At 36.8% G+C, this 25664-nt stretch overlaps 1 protein-coding gene across 2 annotated transcripts in view; it reads left to right on the plus strand.

The window, feature by feature from the left end:
* ATG4C (autophagy related 4C cysteine peptidase) overlaps positions 1-25664 on the plus strand; it is a 79301-nt gene that overhangs the window by 15341 nt on the left and 38296 nt on the right. Inside the window, exons 2-3 of one of the 2 annotated variants that reach the window (XM_032844847.1) lie at positions 7918-8055; positions 16184-16267. In XM_032844847.1, the coding sequence (XP_032700738.1) occupies positions 7980-8055; positions 16184-16267 (160 nt within the window). In that variant the 5' untranslated portion in view covers positions 7918-7979. Of the gene's footprint in view, positions 1-7917; positions 8056-16183; positions 16268-25664 lie in introns of those variants that run through there. The other variant, XM_032844848.1, reaches the window with a different exon arrangement.

Genomic DNA, 25664 nt, shown 5'->3' on the forward strand with positions numbered 1-25664 from the left:
GAATTATTCATAATACTCCCATGTTGTCCTTTTAATGTCCATGGGATCTGTGGTGATGGCTCCTGTTTTATTTCTGATGTTAGTCATTTGTACATTCTCTTTCTCTTTGCCTGGCTAGAGGCTTATAGATTTCATTGACCTTTTCAAAGAACCAGCTTTGGTTTTGTTGTTCTTTCTTCCTGCCTTAATTTTTGTTACTTCCCCCCCTCCCTTTTTTCCTGGCTTCCTTTAGATTTAATTTGTTCTTCTTTTTCTAGTTCCCTAAGGTGGAAGCTTAAATTATCAATTTTAGATCTTTCTACTTTTCGAATATATGTATTCAATGCTATTAATTTCCCTGTAAATTTTAAGAGAATTTTCTGCATCTCACAAATTTTAAATTGTATTCTCATTTTCATTCAGTTAAAAACTTTTCTGAATTTCTCTTGAGATTTCTTATTTGGCCTTGTGTTATTTCAAGTATTTTATTTAATTTCCAAGTATTTGGAAAATTTCCAGCTAACTTTCTGTTATTGATTTCTTGTTTAGTTCCATTTCAGTGGGAATAATATTGTATGATTTGTATTCATAACATAAATGACAAATTTAAAAAATTTTGTCAAGAGGTGTTTTATGGCCCAGAATCTTGTCCATCTTGGTGAATATTCCATGTGAACTTGAGAACAATGTGTAATCTGTTTCTGTTGAGTGAAGTAGTCTGTCAGTTGTGTCTAGTTGATTGATGGCGCTATTCAATTCAACACTGTCTTTACTGATTTTCTGCATGCTGGCCCTGTATTTCTTTCTGTTAGAGGGGTATTAAAGTCTCCAACCTTAATAGAGGAATTATCTATTTCTTCTCACAGTTTTAGCAAGTATGTTGATGCTCCCCGAATATCTTTTTATGGTAATAAATATAGATCTATGTCATAATATGTGTATACCATAGCTTTGTCATCAGCAGATACTTGTGTCTATTAGCACACCCGTGTGCTAGTGTAAGGATACAGTAGTAAACAAGACAAATCCTCTGTCCTCATGGACTTTATTATTTGAGAAATTATTATGTAAAATACTTGTTTCTTCAGGCTCACCAATTTCATCTCTTATGATGATGAAAAAATATGAAATTCCTTTAATGTGCATTATTTAGATTTAGTAAGTTTGAAAATATTTTCCCATTTTTATTTGTCTTTTTCTTTTAGAGTGCCCCAATTTTTTTTTTTTCTATTTGGTTGTTTTTTCCCTAATTGATTTATAGGAGCTCTTCATATATTAGAGACTTTCAATTCAGTTTTGGGGGAGTCAAAAGTTACACATGGATTTTCACTAAACAGGGGGTCAGCATCCCAAGCCCTGCATGTGTATTATTCAAGGGTCAACTGTGTATGAATTATTAAACTAGCAACAGCTTAACTAGTTTGACATTATGATAATAATTTTATTATTCTCATCTACCCTATGTACAAAGGCAATAAAAGTATTCTTATAGCATAGTCAAGGATATGTTACAAAACATTTTTAATGTTTCATGTTTGGGGGGTATCGTTATTTGGAGTAAATAGTCAATAAAGCAGGAATTTTGAGGAAAAATAATAAAGGTATAACCTAACAATTTATTCTACTCTAAGTTCCTTGAGGTTTGAAAATTTTTCTAATTAACTTCTGAATCTGTCATAGCATCTTACCTTGGCTAGCTATTTATTATTTGTTTAGGAGCCATTGTCTAAGGTACAAACTTTTCCCATACAAAATATCTGTCTTTATGTTCCTCCCACCCACTTTAACAGATCATTTTTACATTCTTTTTAAGGACTGTCCAGGGTATTCCTGTTAACCAGTGCTGCAAACTTTTTGAACCAAAGTCTTCCCCATGACCTACTTTCTTTCTGACTTAGAAATACATGTGTGTATATTCTCTTATTTTAAATATTTTGAATTTAGAAGACTTGTGGTTGGTGGCTTTTTTTTTTTTTTCGAAGAAGATGTATTTATTTGAGAGAGAGATAGCAAGTAAGGAGAGGGAGGGGCAAAGGGAGTGGGAGAGAGAGAATGTCAAGGACTCTCCTCTGAGTGCAGAGCCCCATGTGGGACTCAGTCCTATGACCTTGAGATTATGACCTGAGCCGAAACTGAGAGCCAGATGCTCAACCAATTGAGCCACCCCGGCACCCTGGTTGGTGGCTTTTTAACAATAAAAATTTTAAATTCTAGGGGCACCTAGGTGGCTCAGTGGGTTAAAGCCTCTGCCTTAGGCTCAGGTCATAGTCTCAAGGTTCTGGGATCGAGCACCACATCGGGCTCTCTGCTCAACGGGGAGCCGGCTTCCTCCTCTCTTTCTGCCTGCCTCTCTGACTACTTGTAATCTCTGTCTATCAAATAAATAAATAAAAGCTTAAAAAAATTTTTTAAATTCTAAAAATTACATCTGTTCTTTGTAGAAGATTTGGAAAAGGTGGGCAATAGTGGTGTAAAAATAACCTCACACAATTTTACATCCAGAGAATCTTGTCAATTTTTATTTCTTTCTAACTCTTTCCCTGCCACTTCTCCAGCTAGAATCATGATGCATAATGTTTTAGATTCTCTAGTGTTTCCCCATTATCACAAACTTTTGGAGACTTTATTTATTTATTTACTTACTTATTTATTTATTTATTTATTTTTAAAGATTTTATTTATTGATTTGACAGAGAGAGATCACAAGTAGACAGAGAGGCAGGCAGAGAGAGAGAGAGGGAAGCAGGCTCCCTGCTGAGCAGAGAGCCCGATGCGGGACTTGATCCCAGGACCCTGAGATCATGACCTGAGCCGAAGGCAGCGGCTTAACCCACTGAGCCACCCAGGCGCCCTTTACTTATTTATTTTTAATGAATTATTTTTTTAAAAGATTTTATTTATTTGAGAGAGAGAAAGAGCAAGTGCAAGCAAGGGGAAGGGGCAGAGGGAGAGAAGGAAGCAGACTCCCCTTTGAGCAGGGAGCTTGATGCAGGGCTCGATTCAGGGACTCAGAAATCATCACCTGAGCCAAAGGGAGATGCTTAACTGACTGAGCCACCCAAGTGCTCTGGTGACATTAAAAAAAAAAAACCACATTTATTTATTGGGACATCTGGGTGGCTCAGTCCCACACTGGGCTCCTCACTCAGCAGGGAGCCTGTTCTCCCTCCGCCCGTCACTCCCCCGACTTGTGCTTTCTCTCTCTGACAATTAAATCTTTAAAATAACCCATTTATTTATTAGAGCAAGAGGGAGTGAGAGTGCACAGCAGGGGAAGAAGCAGAGTGAGGAGGGGAGAGAGAGAATCTCAAGCAGACTCTCTGCTGACCATGGAGCCCAATGCAGGGCTTGATCTAATGACTCCAAGATCAAGACCTGAGCTGAAATCAAGAGTCAGACACTTAACCAGCTGAGCCACCCAGACACCCCTCTGAAAACATTTTTTTTTTTTTTAAAGATTTTATTTATTTATTTGACAGACAGAGATCACAAGGAGGCAGAGAGGCAGGCAGAGAGAGAGGGGGAAGCAGGCTCTCCACTGAGCAGAGAGCCCGATGTGGGGCTCGATCCCAGGACCCTGAGATCATGACCCGAGCCGAAGGCAGAGGCTTAACCCACTGAGCCACCCAGGCGCCCTCTGAAAACATTTTTAATGGATATGTAATCAGTCGTGTGGATGCACATTTTATAACCCTTTCTCCTTACTTTTCCAAATTTTGTTAAATTATGCAATTTTCTGGAGGAAGATTTTTCTTTTTTTTTTAAAAAAAAATATTTAATTTATTTATTTGCCAGAGAGAGAATGCGAGAGCACAAGTGGAGAGAGGTGAAGGCAGACGCTTAATTGACTGAGCCACTCAGGCACCCCTGGAAGAAATTTTCTTTCCTTTTCTAGGTGTCAGTGAAAAAATTTCCAATTATTGATAGACTTTTACACCTTGTTAGAGCACTACTAGTGATATACCTTATTAATTTATCTATTCACTGATTCATTGAGTGGCATATTTTGAGAACATGCCAGGCAGAACTCAACGACATGCAAAAAGTTGACCACCTAGTGTGTAAGAGGTAAGAAGTAATGATGATACAGTATGATGAATGCCATGATAGAGGAGGACATAGAATCCTATGGGAGCTAATAGCAGGACATCTGTTTTAATTTGAGGTATGGAGTTGGGTAGAAATCTTGTAAGTCTGACCAGAGGAGGTAAAACTTAAGCTGGGTCTTAGAGACTCATGATAATAAGGTAGTCAAAATTGAGGGTGAGCAGGGAGGGCTTTAAGGTGGAGGAAACAGCACATGCGAAGACATGGAAGCATGTCCAGTTTAGGAAGCTTTAATAGTCATATTAAAAATGGCTTCAGTGAATGGTGCATGCGAGGGAGTGGCAAGAGTGGAAGCTACATAAAAGGGCAGATGTAATTTCTTAAAGGGCCTTGGATATTCTCAAGGCTGAGGTGTAAACATAAGGCAAAGTCATTGAGGAACATGTTTGTAGCTCTGATTCTCATTTATATATCAGCATTTCTCAAAGTAATAGCTCTCACTCAGACCTCACCTTTAAGCTCCAGATCTATAAATTCAACTGCCTAGTTGGCCTCTCTAGAATATATCAAGAAGGTAAGCTCCATGAGAGCAAGTATTCCACTGCTTTTGTCCTAAGCTGTATCTGCATTGCCTTGGAGAGTGCCTGGCAATAATTTCTTGAATAATTAAATAAATGGATGATTCTTTAATATATCTCTCAGATATATCTCAAACTACATATAAATTAAATTCATGATCTTCCGCCTCTAACCTGACCCTCTTCTGATTCTTCCTATTTCAATGGTCGGCACCTTTTATTTAGTTTCACAAGCCAGGAGTATGGGTGTATCTCTGGCAAAGCTGCCTTTCTTGCCTTCCATATTCATTTAATCACCAGGACATTGAATTTTTGACACATTTCCTTATAGGTCTAATTCTCTCCCCCTCTGTTGCTCCCTTTGAAGCTATTATCATCTCTCTTCTAGTCCTGTACAGGACTAGTAAACTCTAATGTACTCTTATCCTTTTCAATCTATTCTTTGTGCTGCTCTGGGAGCCAAACCCACAGAATCAGATTCTAATATTCCTGTTTGAAACCAATTGTTCTTAGGATAAAAAAAATTCTTATCATTGTGTACAAGAGTATGTGTGCTCTGGCCCGTGTCACAACTCAAGCCACAACTCAAGCCCCCTTTTTGGATTTATTGTGCTGTAGTCACATTGACTTTAAGATTTTTCCAACAGACCATGCTTTCTCCTGCCTCAACTCTTCTGTATAATTAGTAGCTTTTAGTGTATACTATAAAATGGAATGTCTATTGTTAGAGAATTAAATGTACTTATACTTTTGAGTAGATATTTATAACCCTAAAAGCACAATGTTCTGTGCAGCATTCTTTTTTTTTCTGTGCAGCATTCTTTTCTTGAAAAGTAAACTATCTGAATTATTGCAAAAAAGCACAAGCATTTTAAGATATAATTTGTTCCTCTTTCCGATTATATTGCACATCTCAACTTTCCCACAAGTCAGTTATAAAACAAATATCCGTGAGCTACATTTATTCTTATTTTAAAGTAAAAAAAATCTTCTGTTGTAGATTTAAACCATTCTATTTTTTTTTTTTAAAGATTTTATTCATCCATCCGGCAGAGATCACAAGTAGGCAGAGAGGCAGGTAGAGAGAGAGGAGGAAGCAGGCTCCCCGCTGAGCAGAGATCCCGATGCAGGGCTCGATCCCAGGACCCTGGGATCATGACCCAAGCCGAAGGCAGAGGCTTTAACTCACTGAGCCACCCAGGCGCCCCAAACCATTCTATTTTTTTTTTTTAAAGATTTATTTATTTGTGAGAGAGATGGGGTATGTGAGTTGGGTTGGGGGGAAGGAAGGGAGGGCCAGAAGGAGAGGGAAAGAGAGAATTTTCAGCAGACTCTGCTGAGCTCAAAGCCCCATGTGGGGCTTGATTTCAGGATCTGGAGATCATGGCCTCAGCTGAAATCAAGAGTCCCATGCCTACGGCGAGGATGTGGAGAAAGGGGAGCCCTCCCACACTGTTGGTGGGAATGCAAGCTGGTGCATCCACTCTGGAAAACAACATGGAGGTTCCACAAAAAGTTGAAAATAGAGCTACCCTATGCCCCAGCAATCACACTACTGGGTATTTACCCTAAAGATACAAATGTAGTGATCTGAAGGGGTATGTGCACCCAAATGTTTATAGCAGCAATGTCCACAATAGCCAAACTGTGAAAAAACCAAGATGTCCATCAACAGATGAATGGATAAAGAAGATGTGGTATATACATAAAACGGAATACTATGCAGCCATCAAAAGAAGTGAAATCTTGCCATTTGCAATAACGTGGATGGAACTAGAGGGTATTATGCTGAGCGAAATAAGTCAATCAGAGAAAGACAATTATCATATGATCTGATATGAGGAATTTGAGAGGCAGGGTGCGGGTTGTGGGAGGTAGGAAAGGAATAAATGAAACAAGATGGGATTGGGAGGGAGACAAACCATAAGAGATTCTTAATCTCACAAAACAAACTGAGGGTTGCTGGGGGGTGGGAGAAGTAGGGATAGGGTGGTTGAATTATGGACTTTGGGGAGGGTGTGTGGTATGGTGAGTGCTGTGAAGTGTGTAAACCTGGTGATTCACAGACCTGTACCCCTGGGGCTAATAATGAATTATATGTTAATAAAAATAATTAAAAAAAAAGTCCCATGCCTAATTTACTGAGCTACCCATGTGCCCCTAAGCCATTCTATTTTTAGCAGCATTTAAAAGATGCTGCAGTATTGGGGCACCTGGGTGGCTCAGTGGGTTAAAGCCTCTGCCTTCGGCTCAGGTCGTGATCTCGGGGTCCTGGGATCGAGCCCCACATCGGGCTCTCTGCTCAGCGGGGAGTCTGCTTCCTCCTCTCTCTCTCTGCCTACTTGTGATCTCTGTCTGTCAAATGAATAATACAAAAAAAAAAAGATGCTGCAGTATTGACATAGGGAGGAAATGCCTTAAAAAACAAAACAAAACTTTAGGTTTTATATGAAAGCAGAGACTTAATCAGTTTTAAGTGGAGTCCTCCATTCTGAAGATAGTTGTCATTTATTTTTTTTAAAAATTATTTATTTTTATGGGAAAGAAAAAGAGAGAAAGAGCACACGCAGGGGGAGTGGCAGAGGGAGAGGGACAAGCAGACTCTCCTCTGAGCAGGCGGCCCGATGTAGGACTTGATCCCAGGACTGCAGAACTACAACCTGAGCAGAAGGCAGATGCTCAACCAACTGAACCACCCAGGTGCCTGACAGTTGTCATTTCTTGAGAGACTTAAAACCAACTTCCGTCATTACAAATAAAACAAATCTTGAATAGTCTCACAAGCACCAAAGCAGAGTTGTTTCACTAAACTAACATATTGTTCTCAATTGTGAGTACTTGGAAGAGGTTATTGTTTGGTTTTGTATGGTAATTTTTATTGTGTATTTGGTATTTGATGTTTTTTGTAATTAAAGTGTTTATAGAATATATATATATATATATATATATATAATTTTTTTAAAAGATTTTATTTATTTATTTGACAGACAGAGATCACAAGTAGGCAGAGAGGCAGGCAGAGAGAGAGGGAGGAAGCAGGCTCCCCACTGAGCAGAGAGCCTGATGCGGGGCTCGATCCCAGGACCCTGAGATCATGACCTGAGCCGAAGGCAGAGGCTTTAACCCACTGAGCCACCCAGGCACCCCTGTTTATAGAATATATTATATCCTGTTATGTAAAATAAGAAATTGGTTTGCTCATTTGCAGTTCAAATTGTATTCAAATTGTATTAATCATATATAAAACTTAAGCAGTAATATACCATACAATATATACTCATGACTTATTTTTCTTTAATTTTTTTTCTTTTAGCACTAAAGATAACTTTACAAAAGAATGCAATCAAGGGATGGCTTTTTCTTTAGAATTTGAATATGGAGGCCACAGGAACAGATGAAGTTGACAAGCTAAAAACTAAATTTATATCTGCTTGGAACAACATGAAATATAGTAAGTATCATTCGAAAATTGTATAAATCTAAAGAAATATTTGAAGACATCATCTGCCTTATTAAGTCACTCACAATTGCTTAAGTTTCTCTTGAATGAATATAAACATTGAATTTGGAAAACTATGGACACTGATTTTTTAAAAATTGAGATATAATTTACATACTAAAACATTTGCCCTTTTATGATTCAGTGGTTTTTAATATATTTTAAGATTGTGCAACCATCATCACTATCTAATTCCAGAACATTTTTTCACCTCCAAAAGCAATCCTGGACCCATTAGCAGCTCCCTACTTCTCTCAGGCCCTGGGAACCACCAGTCTATTTTCTGTCTCTATGGGTTTGGGTATTGTGGACATTTTTTTTTTTTTTTAAGATTTTATTTATTTATTTTTTTGTCAGAAAGAGAGAGAAAGCACACAAGCAGGCAGAGAGGCAGGCAGAGGCGGAGAGAAAGGCAGGCTCCCCGCTGAGCAAGAAGCCCGATGTGGGACTCAATCCAGGAACCCTGGGATCATGACCTGAGTCGAAGGCAGCGGCTTAACCCACTGAGCCACCCAGGCGTCCCAATGTGGACATTTCATATAAATGGAATCATACAACTTGTGGCCTTTTGTGTCTGGCTCCTTTCATTTAGTATAATGTTTTTGAAATTCATCCATATTGTAGCATGTATGTATCACTACTTCATTCCTTTATGTGACTGAATAATATTTCATCATTGAATAATATTTCATATGGCCATACTACATTTTCTTTACTCACTTACTAGTTGATGGACATTTGGGTTGTTTTTGACTTCTTGGCTAATATGAATAGTGCTGCTATGAACATTGTATATGAGTTTTTGTGTGAATATATGTTTTCGGTTCTCTTGGGTATTTACTTAGGAGTAGAATTGCTAGATCATATGTTAACTCTTAAGCTTAACTCTGAGGAACTACCAAGCTGTTTCTCAAAGTGGCTGCACCATTTTACATTCCCATCAGCAGTGTTCGAAGTTCTGAATTTCTCTGCATCCTAACCAACACTTTCTATTGTCCATCCTTTTTAAAATTAAGTCTTTTGTTTATTTAAGTAATCTCTAAATCCATTGTGAGGCTCAAACTCACAAACTGGAGACCAGGAGTTGCATGCTCTTCTGACTGAGCCAGCCAGCTGCCCCATATTGTCCACGTTTTAAAAAAATTTTTTAAAGATTTATTTTAGAGAGAGAGCATGAGTGGTAGGGGCAGGGGGTGAAGGAGAGAGAATCTCCAGCAGACTCTGTGCTGAGTACAGAGCCTGCACACAGGGCTTGATTTCACAACCCCGAGATCTGTCCCCAAGCAAAACCAAGAATAGGATGCTCAACTAACTGAGCCACCTAGGCTTCCTGTTCATCTTTTTTATTAGAGTCATTCCAGTGGGTGTGAAGTATCTCACGGAGTTTGATTTGTATTTCCCTGACGAATAATGACATTAAGCATCTTTCCATATACTTATTGGCTATTTTTATAATTCTTTGGAAAATGTTTATTTAAATCCTTTGTACCTTTTTTAATTGGGTTATCTGTCTTTTTATTATTGAGTTATAAGTGTTCTTTGTATATTTTAGATACAAATCCTTAGCAAATAAATGTATGGTTTGTAAATATTTCTTCCCATTTTGGGGTTATCTTTTCACTTATGTGATAGTGTCCACTGAAGCACAAAACTTTCAAATTTTGATGAAATCAATTTATATATTTTTTTCCTTTGGTTGTTTATGCTTTTGGTATCATATTTAAGAAACTTTTGCTTAAATCAGGATCATGAAGATTTGTACCTATGTTTCTTTTTAAGAATTTTATTATTTTAGGGGCACCTGGGTGGCTCAATGGGTTTAAGCCTCTGCCTTCGGCTCAGGTCATGATCCCAGGGTCCTGGGATCAAGCCCCGCATCAGGCTCTCTGCTCAGCGGGGAGCCTGCTTCCCGTCTCTCTCTCTGCCTGCCTCTCTGTGTACTTGTGATCTCTATCAAATAAATAAATAAAATCCAAAAAAAATTTTTATTATTTTAGCTCTTATATTTAGATCTGTGTTCCATTTTGAGTTAATTTTTGCTTGTGATGTGAGTTATAAGTCGAATTCATTTTTGTATGTGGCTATTTAGTTGTCCCAGCCCCATTTTTTGAAGACTATTCTTTCTCCTTTGAATGATCTTGATACCCTTGTCTGAAATCAGTTGACCGTAGATGTAGAGATTTATTTCTGGACTTGCAATTCAGTTCCATTTATCTACACATCTGTCCATGTGCCAGTACTACACTCTCTTGATTACTTTAGCTTTTTGTAAAATTTAAAACTGGGAAGTGTGATTCCTCCAACTTTGTTCTTCTTTTCCAAGGTTGTTTTGGCTATTCTTGGATCCCTTGCATTTCTATATGAATTTCTTGATCATCTTATCAATTTCTATAAGAAATCCAGCTAGGATTTTGATATAGATTTTATATGGAATCTGTAGATCCACTTGCAGAGTATTGTCATCTTAAAAGAGTATTGCCGTATTAAGTCTTCCAATCCATGGACATGGGATATCTTTGCTTATATTTAGGCTTATAATTTTTTTCAGTGACATTTTGTGGTTTTCTACGTATAACTTTTGCACTTTTTGGTTAAAGTTATTTCTAAGTATTTTATTCTTTTTGATGCTATTTTAAAATGAATTGTTTTCTTAATTTTATTTTAGTATGTTTATTGCTGGTATATAGAAATACAGTTGTTTTTTTATAATCTGATCCTGTGTCCTGTAAGCTTGGTGTTCTACTTTATTAGCTCCAACAGTTTTTTGTGTATTCCTTACCATTTTCTGAATGTAGGATCATGTTCATCTGCAAATAGAGGTTTATGCTCTTTTTAAGCCATTTAATCTGGTGAATAGGTTGTGTGATGAAGATTTCATTTGTAAGTTGAAAATTGTCATATAGGGGGGCGCCTGGGTGGCTCAGTGGGTTAAAGCCTCTGCCCTCGGCTCAGGTCATGATCCCAGGGTCCTGGGATTGAGCCCCACATCGGGCTCTCTGCTCAGCAGGGAGCTTGCTTCCTCCTCTTTCTCTGCCTGCTGCTCTGTGATCTCCATCTGTCAAATAAATAAATAAAATCTTAAAAAAAAAAGAAAATTGTCATATAGGTACTAGATAGTAGTTCAGGGTAACTAAGTGTTCTAGGTAGCTTCAAGTTATGAAGTAGTATTCTTTGCTTGATTTTATTGGTGAAAATCATTCTAAAATGTTTTATGTATTTTCCTTGCTTAGAGTTTGTGTAATATGGGTGGCGTAGGAAGAACTAACATTGATTGAACACCCATTAGCATATTAGCATTTTATAGATAATTTATGTACCTTCTTATGTAAATCTCATATATTTCTTTCTGGTGGGGTACCTGGGTGGCTCAGTGGGTTAAGCCTCTGCCTTCGGCCCAGGTCATGATCTCAGGGTCCTGGGATCGAGCCCTACATCGGGCTTACTGCTTGGTGGGGAGCCTTCTTACCCCTCTCCCTCTGCCTGCCTCTCTGCCTACTTGTGATCTCTCTCTATGTCAAATAACTAAATAAATAAACTCTTAAAAAAGCTGATAATCTTTCTGGGATTTTTTTTCATTAGAAAACTGAGATGAAGGGACATATTCATGGTCATATATCTAAGTTATAACTCTTGAAACTGATATTCAAACCCAGCCTCTCTTGCTCCCCAGTCTTGCTGTTTTCTTAATACAGTAAACATACTTAGGATTATTTATCAATGTCGGTGTTATGAAGTGATGAAGAAAGAACTAGAAATGGCATAGAACTTAAGACTTAAAAGACTGTGGACTTTGGGACACCTGGGTGGCTCAGTCAGTTAAGCCGCTGCCTTCAGCTCAGGTCATGATCCCAGGGTCCTGGGATCGAGTCCCACATCAGGCTCCTTGCTCGGCAGGGAGCCTGCTTCTCTCTCTGCCTCTGCCTGCTTGTGTGCTCTCTCTCTCTCTCTGACAAAGAAATAAAATCTTAAAAAAAAAAAAAAAGACTGTGGACCTTATTTTTTTGTAAAACTCATTTTTTGCTTTTTTCCCGCTCCCCTCTTTTACTTACATGACATTATGAGGTATGTAAACTTGACTTCCTTTTTAAAATAGTAATAAGTAGGGGCACCTGGGTGGCTCAGTGGGTTAAAGCCTCTGCTTTCAGCTCAGGTCTTGATCTCAGGGTCCTGGGATGGAGCCCTGCATCAGGCTCTCTGCTCAGTGGGGACCCTGCTTCTCCCCCTTTCTCTCTGCTTCCCTCTCTGCCTACTTGTGATCTCTGTCAAATAAGTAAATAAAATCTTAAAAAAAAAAGAAATTGAAAAAAAGTTAAAAAAAAATAGTAGTAAGTAAACCATCCTTCTGTGCGTTTCTGATCCTCCAGAAAATCATTGTCATCTGTTATTTCCATATTCGTTGGCTTGTTTGCATCTTTTAAAGCCTTGTGATTTTCAAGCTGCTGACTTAATGGACTATAAGGTTTTTTGTAATACTCTGTTTATGGTAGCTAGGCTCCAAAGATGGTCCTTAGTAAGGATCTTTAATCACATTTGTGTTGTTTCTTTTTTTTGTTGAGTCTGGGCTGGCCTATGCTTTATATTAGCCAATAGAATGAGACAGAAGTGAGGCTCTGTCAATTCTAGGGCTGGTCATTAAGAGGCAACTTCTGCTTGCTCTGTTTTGGAGCTCTGAAGTGTTATGTAACCAGCTTAGATATTCAGCTGGATTAATCGCATGGAGAGGCCACACGAAGAAGAAAGGCCCTGAGACTATATTAGAGAGAAAGCGTTAGCTAATGCAGTGTCTCAGTTGAGCCTCTCCATCTGATTTTTATGACATTAGAGACTCCAAGCATGACCAGTGGGAGAACTGCTCAATTAAGCCCAGTCAACCCACAGAACTGTGTGATATAAGAAAAAAAGTTGTTTCAAATTATTAAGTTTGGAGTGGTTTGTGAAATACAACAAATAACTGAAACACTGTTCTAGTTTATCTCTTAATTTCTTTTTGTAATTAAGAGAAAAGTAACAAAGTGAGATGAACAGATCATAAGTATATAATTTGCAGAGTATGATACATGTTTATATCTATGAAACTAACAATTTAATCAATATATATAAATTTCCTACACCCCAGAAAATTTTTCATTCTTCCTTCTGGTCAATGCTCACCCCTCATAGACAGTACCTACCTTATGTCAACTTCTTTAATGGCTTTTTGGCCAAACTTACTTACTTTCTTAATTTATTTAGTTTTATTTAATTAGTTTTTATTTAGAAATCATAATGACATTTAGTATGTCTCTGTCCCACCTCTCTGCTGCTATAAATTGAGATTTAGAGGTAAAAAGTAGGGGAAATTGAAGAATAAAATAAAAATATATACTTGAGTATGAAGAATTCTGATGAATATATATTTTTCAGTATGTGTAAGAACTTATTCATAATCATACTTCTTACTCATGGCTCTTTCCTATGCTCCAGGCTCTGTTATCCTATACTTCTATGGATTTTACATCCTTCATTTTTCCATCTCTGTGTGCCAGAGAGTCCTGGTTCAGCATCAACAAGCTAGGTTAGAGATTGTAGTACATTGCTTACAATGCTTTTAAAAAGAGGAAATGAAAATTGGTCAGCTAAAACTAAATAATCAAAAAAAAAAAAAAAAAGAACTTAAACTAGTTACTTGGCCTACTAGTCTAATTCAGCTCTGACATGCCTGTGGAAAAACAGAGGAAAATGGCTGGGCCTTATCAGGTTCATCTTTATGTACCTAGCATCATGGAGTATTAAAGGAAGTCAGTCTATTATGAGGGTTAGGTCCTGCCAGGATTTGCACAGGAAATACAGAAGTAAGAGTATGTACCATATGAATGATGGTTGAGCTTTAAAGCACTGTAAATCTGTGCTCATGTAAAATGTGGATCCTTGCAGTGCCCCAGGCTCTCAGAAACTAGATTCGCAACTTCTGTTTTCTTGAGGAAGGACTGGTAACTTTAAAGAGGGGTAGGCAGAGGTTAAAGCATAGAAGTTCCTCCTTAAAGATTATTTCCTTTTTTTTGAGGTTTTTGTGAAGTTCTTCAAATTTGCCTTAGAAATGCTGTTGGAGGGGAGGGAGTTATTAGTATTTTGGGGATTAGAATTATTTCGGTACAGTAGTAATAATATTTCTAAGACATAATGTTTGTAAAGTACTTGGTCTAGCTTCTGGTATACAGTAAGTGGCCAGTGAATACTAATTTCCCATTAGAGTTCAGAGAAGAACATCAAAGCCAAGTGAGAAAAGGAAAAAATGGCTTAGAAGTGCATCCATGAGCCAGAAGAAGTAGGATTTAGATAGACTGATATTGAGGAGGACATTTTTGTCATGGTAGTATGACCCACATAGCAAGCCCCACTTTGAGTATAAGTGAAAAGTAGTGGTAAAGATGGCTGTAAAGGTAATTTGTATCATATTTTGGAAACTCTTTAGTATTACTGAGAAGTTCATAATAAATCTGTAAAGTAATGAGTCACTGAGGATGGTTTTTGGGCTGAAGAGTTACCTAATCAAAACTGAGCCACAGGGAGATTAATATGGCAGCGACATGTGGCATATGCTAGAGTGAAGAAAGACTGATGGCACAGAAATCATTCTGGAGAGTACTGAAGTAATCCAGGCTGCAGGAAAACCCGATTCCTGGGTTTGATTTTCCATTCTTTTCTCCAGCAAATGAAAATACTTGCATCATCTTTATTGTGAATACATATTTTTGTTTTTTTTTGTATTTATTTGTTTTATAGCACTTTGGGGAGTACTTTCATGAGACTTACTGATTTTAAATTTTCTATCAGTTCTTCAATATGAATGGCAGATAGTCTACCTAAGAGTAGACCTGTTGGGCAACCCTCTTGGGTCCCCTCCCTCTTCAGGAGCTTTTTTTTTTTTTTTTTAAGATTTTTTTTTTTTTAATTTATTTGACAGAGAGATCACAAGTAGGCAGAGAGGCAGGCAGAGAGAGAGAGGAGGAAGCAGGTTCCCTGCCGAGCAGAGTCCAATGTGGAACTCGATCCCAGGACCCTGAGATCATGACCTGAGCCGAAGGAGAGGCTTAACCCACTAAGCCACCCAGGGGCCCCTCAGGAGCTTTTCTATTCAGTAAACTTTACTATCGCTCAATAAACTTTGCTTTGCTGGCCAAAAAAAAGAAAGAAAAAAAAAAAAAAAGCAGACCTAAGTTTGTTGACTCCCAATTTCAGATTCTGTTTATATGCTCTTGCATTTCAGAAGTGGCTCTTAAGACTACCATTAGCAGTCAGGAATTTCGTATACTTGGGAATATTCAGGAATGTAATAGACAGGGTTTTTTTCAGGAAATCGAGATCTACTAATGGTACCATAAAAAACCAAGAGGAGGGGCACCTGGATGGCTCAGTTGGTTGAGCAACAGACTCTTGGTTTCAGCTCAGGTCATGCTTTCAGGGTCATGGGAAAAAAAAACAACCCAAGAGGATACTACCTTTTAGACACATACAGTTTAGTAGAAAGAAAATTGGAAGGATATCTGAAAGCTTTATTCACTATTTCAGAGATCCTCAGGTGGCTGACATGATGGGGTTATAACATTTCCCCAGGAAACTTCAATACACATTTATCAAAGCACTGGTGTATTTTGTTACCTTGTCCCTAAATTACTCCATTTGAATACTCAATTTCTTTAAATATTTTAATTATCTAAGATGGAAGGAAATATAAGAAATTGGTAATATTTGTTGCATTTGGGAAAAGAGATTGATGTCAGAGAAACTGGAGTAGAATTTGTACTTTTAAGTTTTATACCATAAGAACATTGTGACCTGTTTGAAAAGAAATTAAAATTAAATTCTTTTCTTTCTGTGTCCTTTTTGTGGATAGAATATATTTAAAATACTTGACTGTATTTGAATGTCACATAAGTGGCCTGTATTTTCAGTTCATTGTCCATATATATTGCTATTCTTGCAAAAAAGTCATGTCCATAGTTGAAAATTAACGATTTGAAATTAAGAAAAAGGAAATGCTGCTAGACTCTTAGTCTGAAATCCTTAAATTGCAAAACAACTTTTTTCTTTTCTTGTTTAGGTTGGGTGTTGAAAACAAAAACATATTTTAGTAGAAATTCCCCTGTATTATTGCTTGGAAAATGTTACCATTTTAAATATGAAGGTAAGTGCTAAATTTGTAATCCATTTAAAAATCTTTGTAGAAATTCATTGTGTAACTGTTTTTATTGTTTTATTTCCAGATTAATCTACTTTTGGCATATTTCTTTTTGCTTCTTACTTATACTTTTTTTTATTGTAGCAAAATACACATAACATAAAATGTACCTTCTTACTGATTTTTAAGTGTACGGTTCAGTAGTATTAAATACATTTATAATGTGGTGCTAATAACATTACCACCACTTATCTCCAGAACTTTTCATCTTGTAAACTGAAACTTGACCCATTAAAAAATAGCTCCAGGGCACCTGGGTGGCTCAGTGGGTTAAAGCCTATGCCTTCGGCTCAGGTCATGATCCCAGGGTCCGGGGATCGAGCCCCACATCAGGCTCTCTGCTCTGCAGGGAGCCTGCTTCCTCCTTGCTCTCTGCCTGCCTCTCTGACCACTTGTGATCTCTGTCAAATAAATAAATAAAATCTTTAAAAAAAAAAAAAAGCTCCCAACCTTTTCTTTCCCTCAGCCCTGGCAACCACCATGCTACTTTTTATGCCTGTGTTTTGGCATATTTCTTTTAAGAACCTGTATTTTATGTAACACAAAATATATTGCCACATGGTTTGGGTTTCTATTGAACTCCTTGAGGATGAAAATCATGACCTCTTTTGTTATATCCCTCATAGTTTTGGATTTATGATAGTGTGAATGCTAAGTAAATATTATTGATATCCTAATATCCCTGTCAAGTTCTCGGATAGCTTTAAAGTATAGCTAATAATTAAAAGTAGCACCTTAGTTAACCTAATAATGGTAGATTTTCCAATTCTTAAGGATGCTCCAATTTCTGAAAGTAATTGACCTTATTTGATATTTTTAAGTTTCCACATATACTCGTTCTCTTAATAAATATATGTTTTCTTTTAATAATTATCATATATTTTCTTTTAATAATTTATGTCACTTAATGAGCAGCTTCTATGTGTCAGGCATCATGCTAAGCTCTTTGTGAAATGTCTTTTATTCTTACGAAAGCCTACAACGTTGATTCAAATATCCTTACCTTATGAATATGGAAACAAGAGCTTAGAGAAGTTAAGTAATTTGTCCAAAGTCACACAGGTATTAAATGGCAGAGCTAAAATTTAAACCAAGACTATGTCTCACTTTATGACGGATTTTTTTCCTACTATATGTCTTTGCTTGGTTTTGTGTGTATGAGTGTGTGTATTTTGTGTGAATGTGTGTGTGTGTGAGTGAAAGAGAGAGAGAGAGAGGGAGAGTAGAGAAAGAGAGAATGTATGTGAGAGTATGTCATTATCAAGGCTATTATTTTTGGTTGACCTATTTTGGCATATCATTTATCAGCAGTTTTCTAAAACCATGTAAATGTCTTGTAATAATAACAGCTACCATCTTTTATTATGTGCTAGGCAGCATTTTAAGTAATTTACATGTTTAACTGATGGAATCCTCATAGCATTCTTGAAGGATGAATAGGAAGGTGATGGACAAAGAAGAGATGCATTTTAGTAAATAGAATGGCACAAGATATTAGAGTATATTTCAGAAACAGAGACGTCTAGTGTAGGTATGGTGGGAGAGGATTCTGAAAATAATCAAATTATGGAAGGGTTCTTGAATGCTATACTAAACAGTTATATCATTTGTTTATAAGCAGAGGAGAATATGGGCTTTGGGGTCAGACATAAGTGCTTTGAATTTGGCTCTTTTTCCTAATTAGTTGTTACTTTAGGCAAATTATTTATTCTTCCTAAGTATTAAGGATAACTGTTTCATAAGGGTTTAGTGATGTGCCTGATACATATGAGCATCCTAAATAGTATTATTATTCATGATATAGGAAGTTGGAGAAAAAGTTATTAAAATTTTTAAAATTAAATAAAAATTTTTTAAAGTAATCTCTGCACCCAATGTGGGGCTTGAACTCATGACCCCAAGATCAAGAGTCTCATGCTGTACTGACTAAGCCAGCCAGGCACCCTTTATTAGAATTTTTTTTTTTTAAGGATAGCATTATAGATTTTTTGGAAGAAATACTTTGAACAGATCCTTGTAGTGGGCTCTTGGAGGCCCTCAACTCAAGAGACAAAAAGTAAATAACGTAGGAGGTATGAATGAGACAAATAGAAGACTATAGTTGACTCTTGAACAATGGGTTTGAATTGCACAGGTCCACTTATATGTGGATTTCTTTTTTTTTTTTTTTAAGATTTTATTTATTTATTTGACAGACAGAGATCACAAGTAGGCAGAGAGGCAGGCAGAGAGAGAGAGAGAGGGAAGCAGGCTCTCCGCTGAGTGGAGAGCCCGACATGGGGCTTGATCCCAGGACACTGGGATCATGACCCAAGCTAAAGGCAGAGGCTTTAACCCACTGAGCCACATAGGAGCCCCTATATGTGGATTTCTGCAATAAGTACAGTACGGTACTGTAGATATATTTTCTCTTCCTTGTGATCTTCTTAATACTTCTTTTTCTTTTTTTTTTTTTTTTTTTAAAGATTTTATTTATTTATTTGACAGAGGGAGAGATCACAAGTAGGCAGGAAGGCAGGCAGAGAGAGAGAGGAAGGGAAGCAGGCTCCCCACGGAGCAGAGAGCCCGATGCGGGGCTCGATCCCAGGACCCTGGGATCATGACCTGAGCCGAAGGCAGAGGCTTTAACCTCTGAGCCACCCAGGCGCCCCAATACTTCTTTTTCTCTAGCTTGTTATAAAAATAGAGTATATACTACATATACAAATATGTGTTAATTGACATGTAAATGTTATCAGGTAAGGCTTCTGATCAGCAGTAAGCTATGAGTAGTTCAAGTGTTGAGGGACTCAAAGTTATGCATGGACTACAGGGTTGGTATTGGAGCCCCTAATCCCACATTGTTCAAGGATCAACTGTATTTTGTTTTGGTTTAGGAGTGGTGATAGAGAGAAGGAGAAAGGTGTGGGGATCTGCAGGGAGAAAGGAGAGGACCTAGAAAGGTGGTAAGAGGCTGCATGTCCATTGAGACATTCCCTGTTGACATCCTCTGATCTTTAAGTAAAGTTGGGTCAGCTTATGAAGTGTTTGGTCTAAGAGGAGTTCTTTTGGAAAGGGGATAAATTTGACATGTGGAATAAAGAAGACAACTCATATTGTAGTGGCTGGACACAGGGAGGACCATTAAAGCTAAAGCTATGGAGAATTAGCAGAAATCTTAGAGGCTAGGTTTGGACTCTTACAGGTCACAGAATTTTTGGCGTGAGCAAGTTGTCTACATTTTCAGAGAGATAGAGAGTGGGGTGCCCAGTTGGCTTCCTAATTACAGTGATTGTTACTTTTTTAGATTTTTGAGCAACAAAATGCCAAATTTCATGTAATTATTTTCAGTGATTATATATTGAGAATGTACTGGTTAGGACATTGATCTTGCCCAGGATGAGCACATAATAATCATAACTAATACATGCTTTGGAAGAATAACTGATAGAAGAATGATTGGAAGTCAGTTAACAGGCAAGATACAGTGACTCTGATATAGGGTAGTGGAAATGGAAAGGAGGGGATGGATTTGAGATATTTTAAGAGAGTATCAACAGCATTTAACATGATTGGATTTAGTAACATGAGAGACAGAAGATAAAGAAGACTTAAAAACTACTATCTTGGATGATAGGTAGTATTAGTAACCAAATGTGCTATACTAAAGGAAGCATGGGTTTGAGGGTACATGTAGTATTTGCAATACACTATTTAGAAATGGACAGTCTGAGTGAAGTTGGCTGTTTAGAATTAATTTGTATTTATTTTCAGAGAGGTGGCCTTTGAGGCCAATGGGTAAGGTCATATTGATGGAAAGTATAGGCAGAGAACACCCATCTTGAAGGATATCCTGATGAGGAAGAATTAGTGAATGAAATTAAGAAGGAATAGGTAATATATAGGACAAAACCCCACAATGGTATATTATCAAAGACCAAAGGAAAGAGATTTTCAGAGAGAAAGAGTTGGACAAAATGTTTAATGCTCAAAAGAGGTTGAGTAGGAAATAGCCTCAGTAGAGGCTCTAGGATTTAATTGCTGATGACTTTTGAGAGAGCAGTTTCACTGGAGTGGTAAAGATAGAAAAGTAACAGCGGCTAGCCTGCATTTACTCAGCGTGGGTATGATATTTGGTAGAGAAGAATTTTTTTTTTAAAGATTTTATTCATTTATTTGAGAGAAAGAGAGAGACCGAGGGATCATGAGCAGGGGTGGGGCATAGTGAAAGAGACATGCAGATTCCCTGAGAGGGGAGCCTGACACAAGGCTCAATCCCATGACCCTGAGATCATGACCTGAGCCAAGGTCAGATGCATAACCGACTGAGCCACCCAGGTGCTTCAGAGAAGAACTTCTTATATAAAACATAACATTATAGGGGCGCCTGGGTGGCTCAGTGGGTTAAAGCCTCTGCCTTCGGCTCAGGTCATGATTCCAGGGTCCTGGGATTGAGCCCCACATCGGGCTCTCTGCTCTGCAGGGAGCCTGCTTCCTCCTCTCTCTCTCTGCCTGCCTCTCTGCCTACTTGTGATCTCTGTCAAATAAATAAATAAAATCTTAAAAAAAAATAAAACATAACATTATCGCCTATATAAGAAAATATTGATCAATTTGACCAAATACAAATTTAAAATATCTATATGACAGAAGACACCATAAATAAAATTTCATAGCAAGCAAGATAGAGAAGATATTTACACATACTCTTTCATTCTCTTTTCATGTGTGTAGGTGTCTTATCTGTGTGTGTATCACATGATGATCTTTCTATCTCTCCATCTACATCTTAAACAAAAGGTTAGTCTCCAAAGTAATAATGAACTACAAATTTAATATAAAGCACATAAACAATCCAAGAAAAAAATGAGCCAAGAAAATCAACAGGCCAGGTGCTTTTTAAGTAGAAATTTGAACGACCAAATCTGGAAAAGTGCTATGCCAATAATAAAGGGAGTGCAAATTAAAATGAGATGACTATTTCTTAGTCATCGGATTTGCAAAAATTGAAAGGTTTCATGATATCAAATGTTAGCAAGGATATGAAGAAATAGAAATGCAAGCACGGGTGATGAGGGCGTAAATTGGTACAAACCTCTTCATGAGAAATTTGAGAGTGCTTAGAAAAATTGAAAATATAGACAACTTGGGACCCAGAAATTTGACCTTTAAGTATTTACCATAGTGAAGTTCCCCATATGTGTGAAGAACACACGTCCAAGGGTGTTTATTTTAGCTTTATTGAAATAAGAAGTTGGAAACAACTTAAGTATTTAGTAGTAGGAGGTTTGATTAATAAGGTTAGTTATTTATTCCACAAATATTTATTGAGAGTCTTATAATGTGCCAGGTGCTGGAGTTGATGCTGAAAGTATGATAGGCACAGTCCTTACTGTCAAGGAACTTACTGTCCAGCAGGTAAGACATTAAACAAATAAGTACAAAAGTCATCCATACCATTATATTTGTGATAAAGCAGAAGTACAGGCTGCTATAAAACTACAGAAGGAGACCAAATTAGAAAAGTTGCTAATGGATGTATTTCAAAATAGTTTAAAAAATAAGGGGATGTATTAACATACACAAGTATGTTAACATCCCATGTAGGGATGGCTTTAGGTTGGTTAATTCAGGGCCTCTGTGACATCAAGGACTCATATTCTGTTTATCTTCCTACTCTGCTAATCTCAGCATGGTGGCCTTATCTTCACCTACCACTCCTTAAAGTATCAAGTGTCTGTTTCAGCACCAAGCTAGGATATATGACCAAAACGACAGAATCCAGTGGAAGAAAGACTTTTTCTTTGTATTATTTCTTTTTTACAAATATTGAGTTATTTTAATAATTTTATATTAAATCTTTAGAATTTTGAAATTATAAATTATTCATACATAGAGAAGATAAAAACCTTGTGTATATACTTTTAAGGAGTATAACAAAACTGAACTCAACACAAAAAATATAATATTATTTTATTTAGCTTTAATTTGATATGACATAACACTGTATGTTAATTATATTGTAAGAATTCTACTTGCTCTTATGTCACCATTACTTGATATTTTCCTTTTTTATTAGAGCTACATTTTGATTTTAATTTGCATTTCTCTGATAACTAATGGAATGAGCCTATTTTCATAAACATTTTTCCATTTGGATATGTCTTCTATTAGATTCTCTTTTACTTATTGATTCATTCCTAAGTTTTCTTTATGTATTCTAGATGTGAATCCTTTTTTGAAAATATCTGTAGGAAATGTCTTCTTCTAATCTATTGGTTACTTTTTCACTCACTTAATATTATCTTTTGAAGAACAGTAGCTCTTAATTTTAATATAGTCTGGTTAACTATTTTACCTCCTTACATAGTTACTGCTGTTGTGTTCTGTTTAATAAATTCTTGGTTATGTTAGGACAAGAACATGTTCTCGCCAGTATTTTGAAGCTGTCATTTCTTTGTTCTCTCTGGTTGTTGTTGTTTTGTTTTGTTTTAAAGATTTTATTTATTTATTTGACAGACAGAGATCACAAGTACGCAGAGAGGCAGGCAGAGAGAGAGGGAAGCAGGCTCCCTGCTAAGCAGAGAGCCCAATGCGGGACTTGATCCTAGGACCCTGAGATCATGACCTGAGCCGAAGGCAGAGGCTTTAACCCACTGAGCCACCCAGGCACCCCCTCTCTGGTTGTTTTCAAGATAATTTTTTTTTTTTTTTGGTCTTTCATGTGAACTTTCTTTTACTGTACTTGGAATTCATATCTTTCTTAAAATCTGAAATATTTTCAACACTTTTAATTTATAGCTGTTCCCCATTCTTCCCATTCTCTCTAGCATCTCTGATAAATCTTTGTTAGGTTTTTTTCGAGTCTCTGAAATTGTTTTTTTTTTTTTTTTTCACATATTCTATTACTTTGTCTCTCTGTGCTGTATTCTGAGTAATTCTTTAGCTCTTCATTCTGGTTTCTTAATTATCTCCTGAGCAGTATATAATTTTCTGTTTAATCTTACACCAAATTTCTATTTTTAGTTATTATATTTTTCATTTCTAGCAGTTCCATTTGATTTTCTTTCCTCTGTTCCTGATTAGTTTTAATAGTCTGGTTTTAGTTATTTGTCTTTCAATACTCTTCTATTTTTTAAACATACGCATACTTATTTTATCCTGTACTTTGATATTTACAAGAGCTGTAGTCTTTGAGGGTTCATTTTACAGTTTGCTTACTTATAATTATTTCTCATATTAACTTGTTTAATTGTGATAGTCAGCCTTGATTGAACCCTCAATGTTAATAGCAGTTCTCTTCTGTTTCCTTTATCAGCTTTCATTTCATTCTTTGTTGTGGTTCTTTGAGATTTCCCATGCTTCGTAGAGCTCTGCTCTCACATCTCTCCCGTCATAAAAAACAAAAGCAAAACAAACGTTTAAAAACCCCTCTTCCTTTGGTTCCACTTATCTTACATTCACCTGACAAATGTTTATTGCATCCATTATGAACTGAATGAACTCTCTGCTAAGTCCTGGAGCTTTAGGGGTGCAGAAGAAAGCATTCCTTCTCCTCTAGTGTACTTGAAATTTGGAAAGAAGGCAAATGTAGATAAATATTATAGATTAATTAAGATTGTGAAAAGAAAAGCCAGTAAAAGAATGGAATAGTAGGGGCAGGATTACTATAGTGGAAAGTCAGCAGGACAATGAAGTTCATTTAGTATTGGCAATTTTCCAATAATATTTAGAGTAAATTTTTTTCGGGGGCAGAGTGGGGTAGGGGCAGAGAAAGGGAGAATCCTAAGCAGGTTCCACGCCCAGCATGGAGCCCTAGTAGGGTTCATCTTCTGACCCTGAGAACATGACATAAGCCAAAATCAAGAGTCAAAGGCTTAACTGACTGAGCCACCTGGGCACCCTGTAAATTTTAAATTTAGAGTAAATTTAGAGTAAACATGTAGAGTAAATTTAGAGACTAGATCTTTTTTTTTTTTTTTAAGATTTTATTTGTTTATTTGACACACACAGAGAGAGAGAGTACAAGCAGGGGGAGCAGCAGAGGCAGAGGGAGGAAGCATATTCCCCGCTGAGCAGGGAGCCCAATGTGGTACTCGATCCAGGACCCTGGGATCATGACCTAAGCCGAAGGCAGGCACTTAACTGAGCCACCCAGGTGCCCTAAAGACTAGATCTTAAAAGGATAAAGAATTAATCACTTCATCAAGGTAGGAGATTAGGCAAGCCACAGGATGAGGGTGTGAGAGTTATGTACTATTGTATCAGATTTCAAACAAATTTGAATGTCTCTAAAGTAGAAATTTTGGACATATTTGTGGGGCCTTGTTAAATTTCTAGGCATTTTTATTTGTAATTAACTTCAAATATTGAGAGAAATTCATTGATCATGGGGGTTTGGTAGTCATTCTTTTTATTGTCATTGAATCTGTTTGCCACAAGTTACCTTCATTAAGCTGAATATTATGAAGTTCAGGTGACTGTGATTTTTTTCAGCATGAACTTGAAGGAGGATAGGTGCAGCAAGAATAAAGAATAAAAGCATGACAAAACTGCTTTAACATCCTGCAGAAGGGCATTGGAAATTGAACTCCTTGGAATTGAGAGTTGTAGGCAGATTTATCTATTCCCCTGTCCACCCACCTAAACCAAGCAACGTTTATTAGGATCTACTTGTTTTAGACACTGTGCTGCATGCTGAGGTTGTAAAGGTGACTAAGATATTCTCTCTTTTTCATTTTGAGAGAGTAATCAAGGAATGTTAGTTCATTTGAGCCTCAGTATTTTGTAAATTATTGGGCAAACAGTGACCACAGTTTTCACATAGAAATTGTATTATAGATAATCAATTTGAAAAAGCTTTTTAAAATGATATATGTGGGTCAGAGCAGTTTTTAAAAAACTGTATTTCAACATGAAAGGATAACTATATAGTTAAGAATTTTATATTCTTACTCTTCAGCTTCTTAGTTTTGATTTTATAATTTGAGTATAAATATTCATGACAATAAATACAATGTGCACTTTTTATTTGATTTTAAGAACGAGTTTATGTGATTACATTCAGTCTTACATATTGACAAATCATGATATTTTATTTGCAAATCTCATTTTAGAGAGCACTAATATGTATATCCTCAGCCAAATGAGGCAAAAAGAAAAGGTATTTTTATATTATCCCCTCATAAAAGAGTTGATTATATTTGGAATATAGGATATTATTATTAACAGTATTACTGATGATACCTTTTATTAGCTAGTTCAAGAGTGTACAAAACATTTCAGCATCCATTCGCATTTGATTTTCATAATAGCCTGATTAGGCAGAATAACATTTATCTTCATTTAAATTGAAAAAAAAAAC

This window comes from Lontra canadensis, unplaced genomic scaffold, assembly GCF_010015895.1.
Source record: "Lontra canadensis isolate GAN:19392208 unplaced genomic scaffold, GSC_riverotter_1.0 scaffold158, whole genome shotgun sequence".
NCBI classification, from domain to species: Eukaryota; Metazoa; Chordata; class Mammalia; order Carnivora; family Mustelidae; genus Lontra; species Lontra canadensis.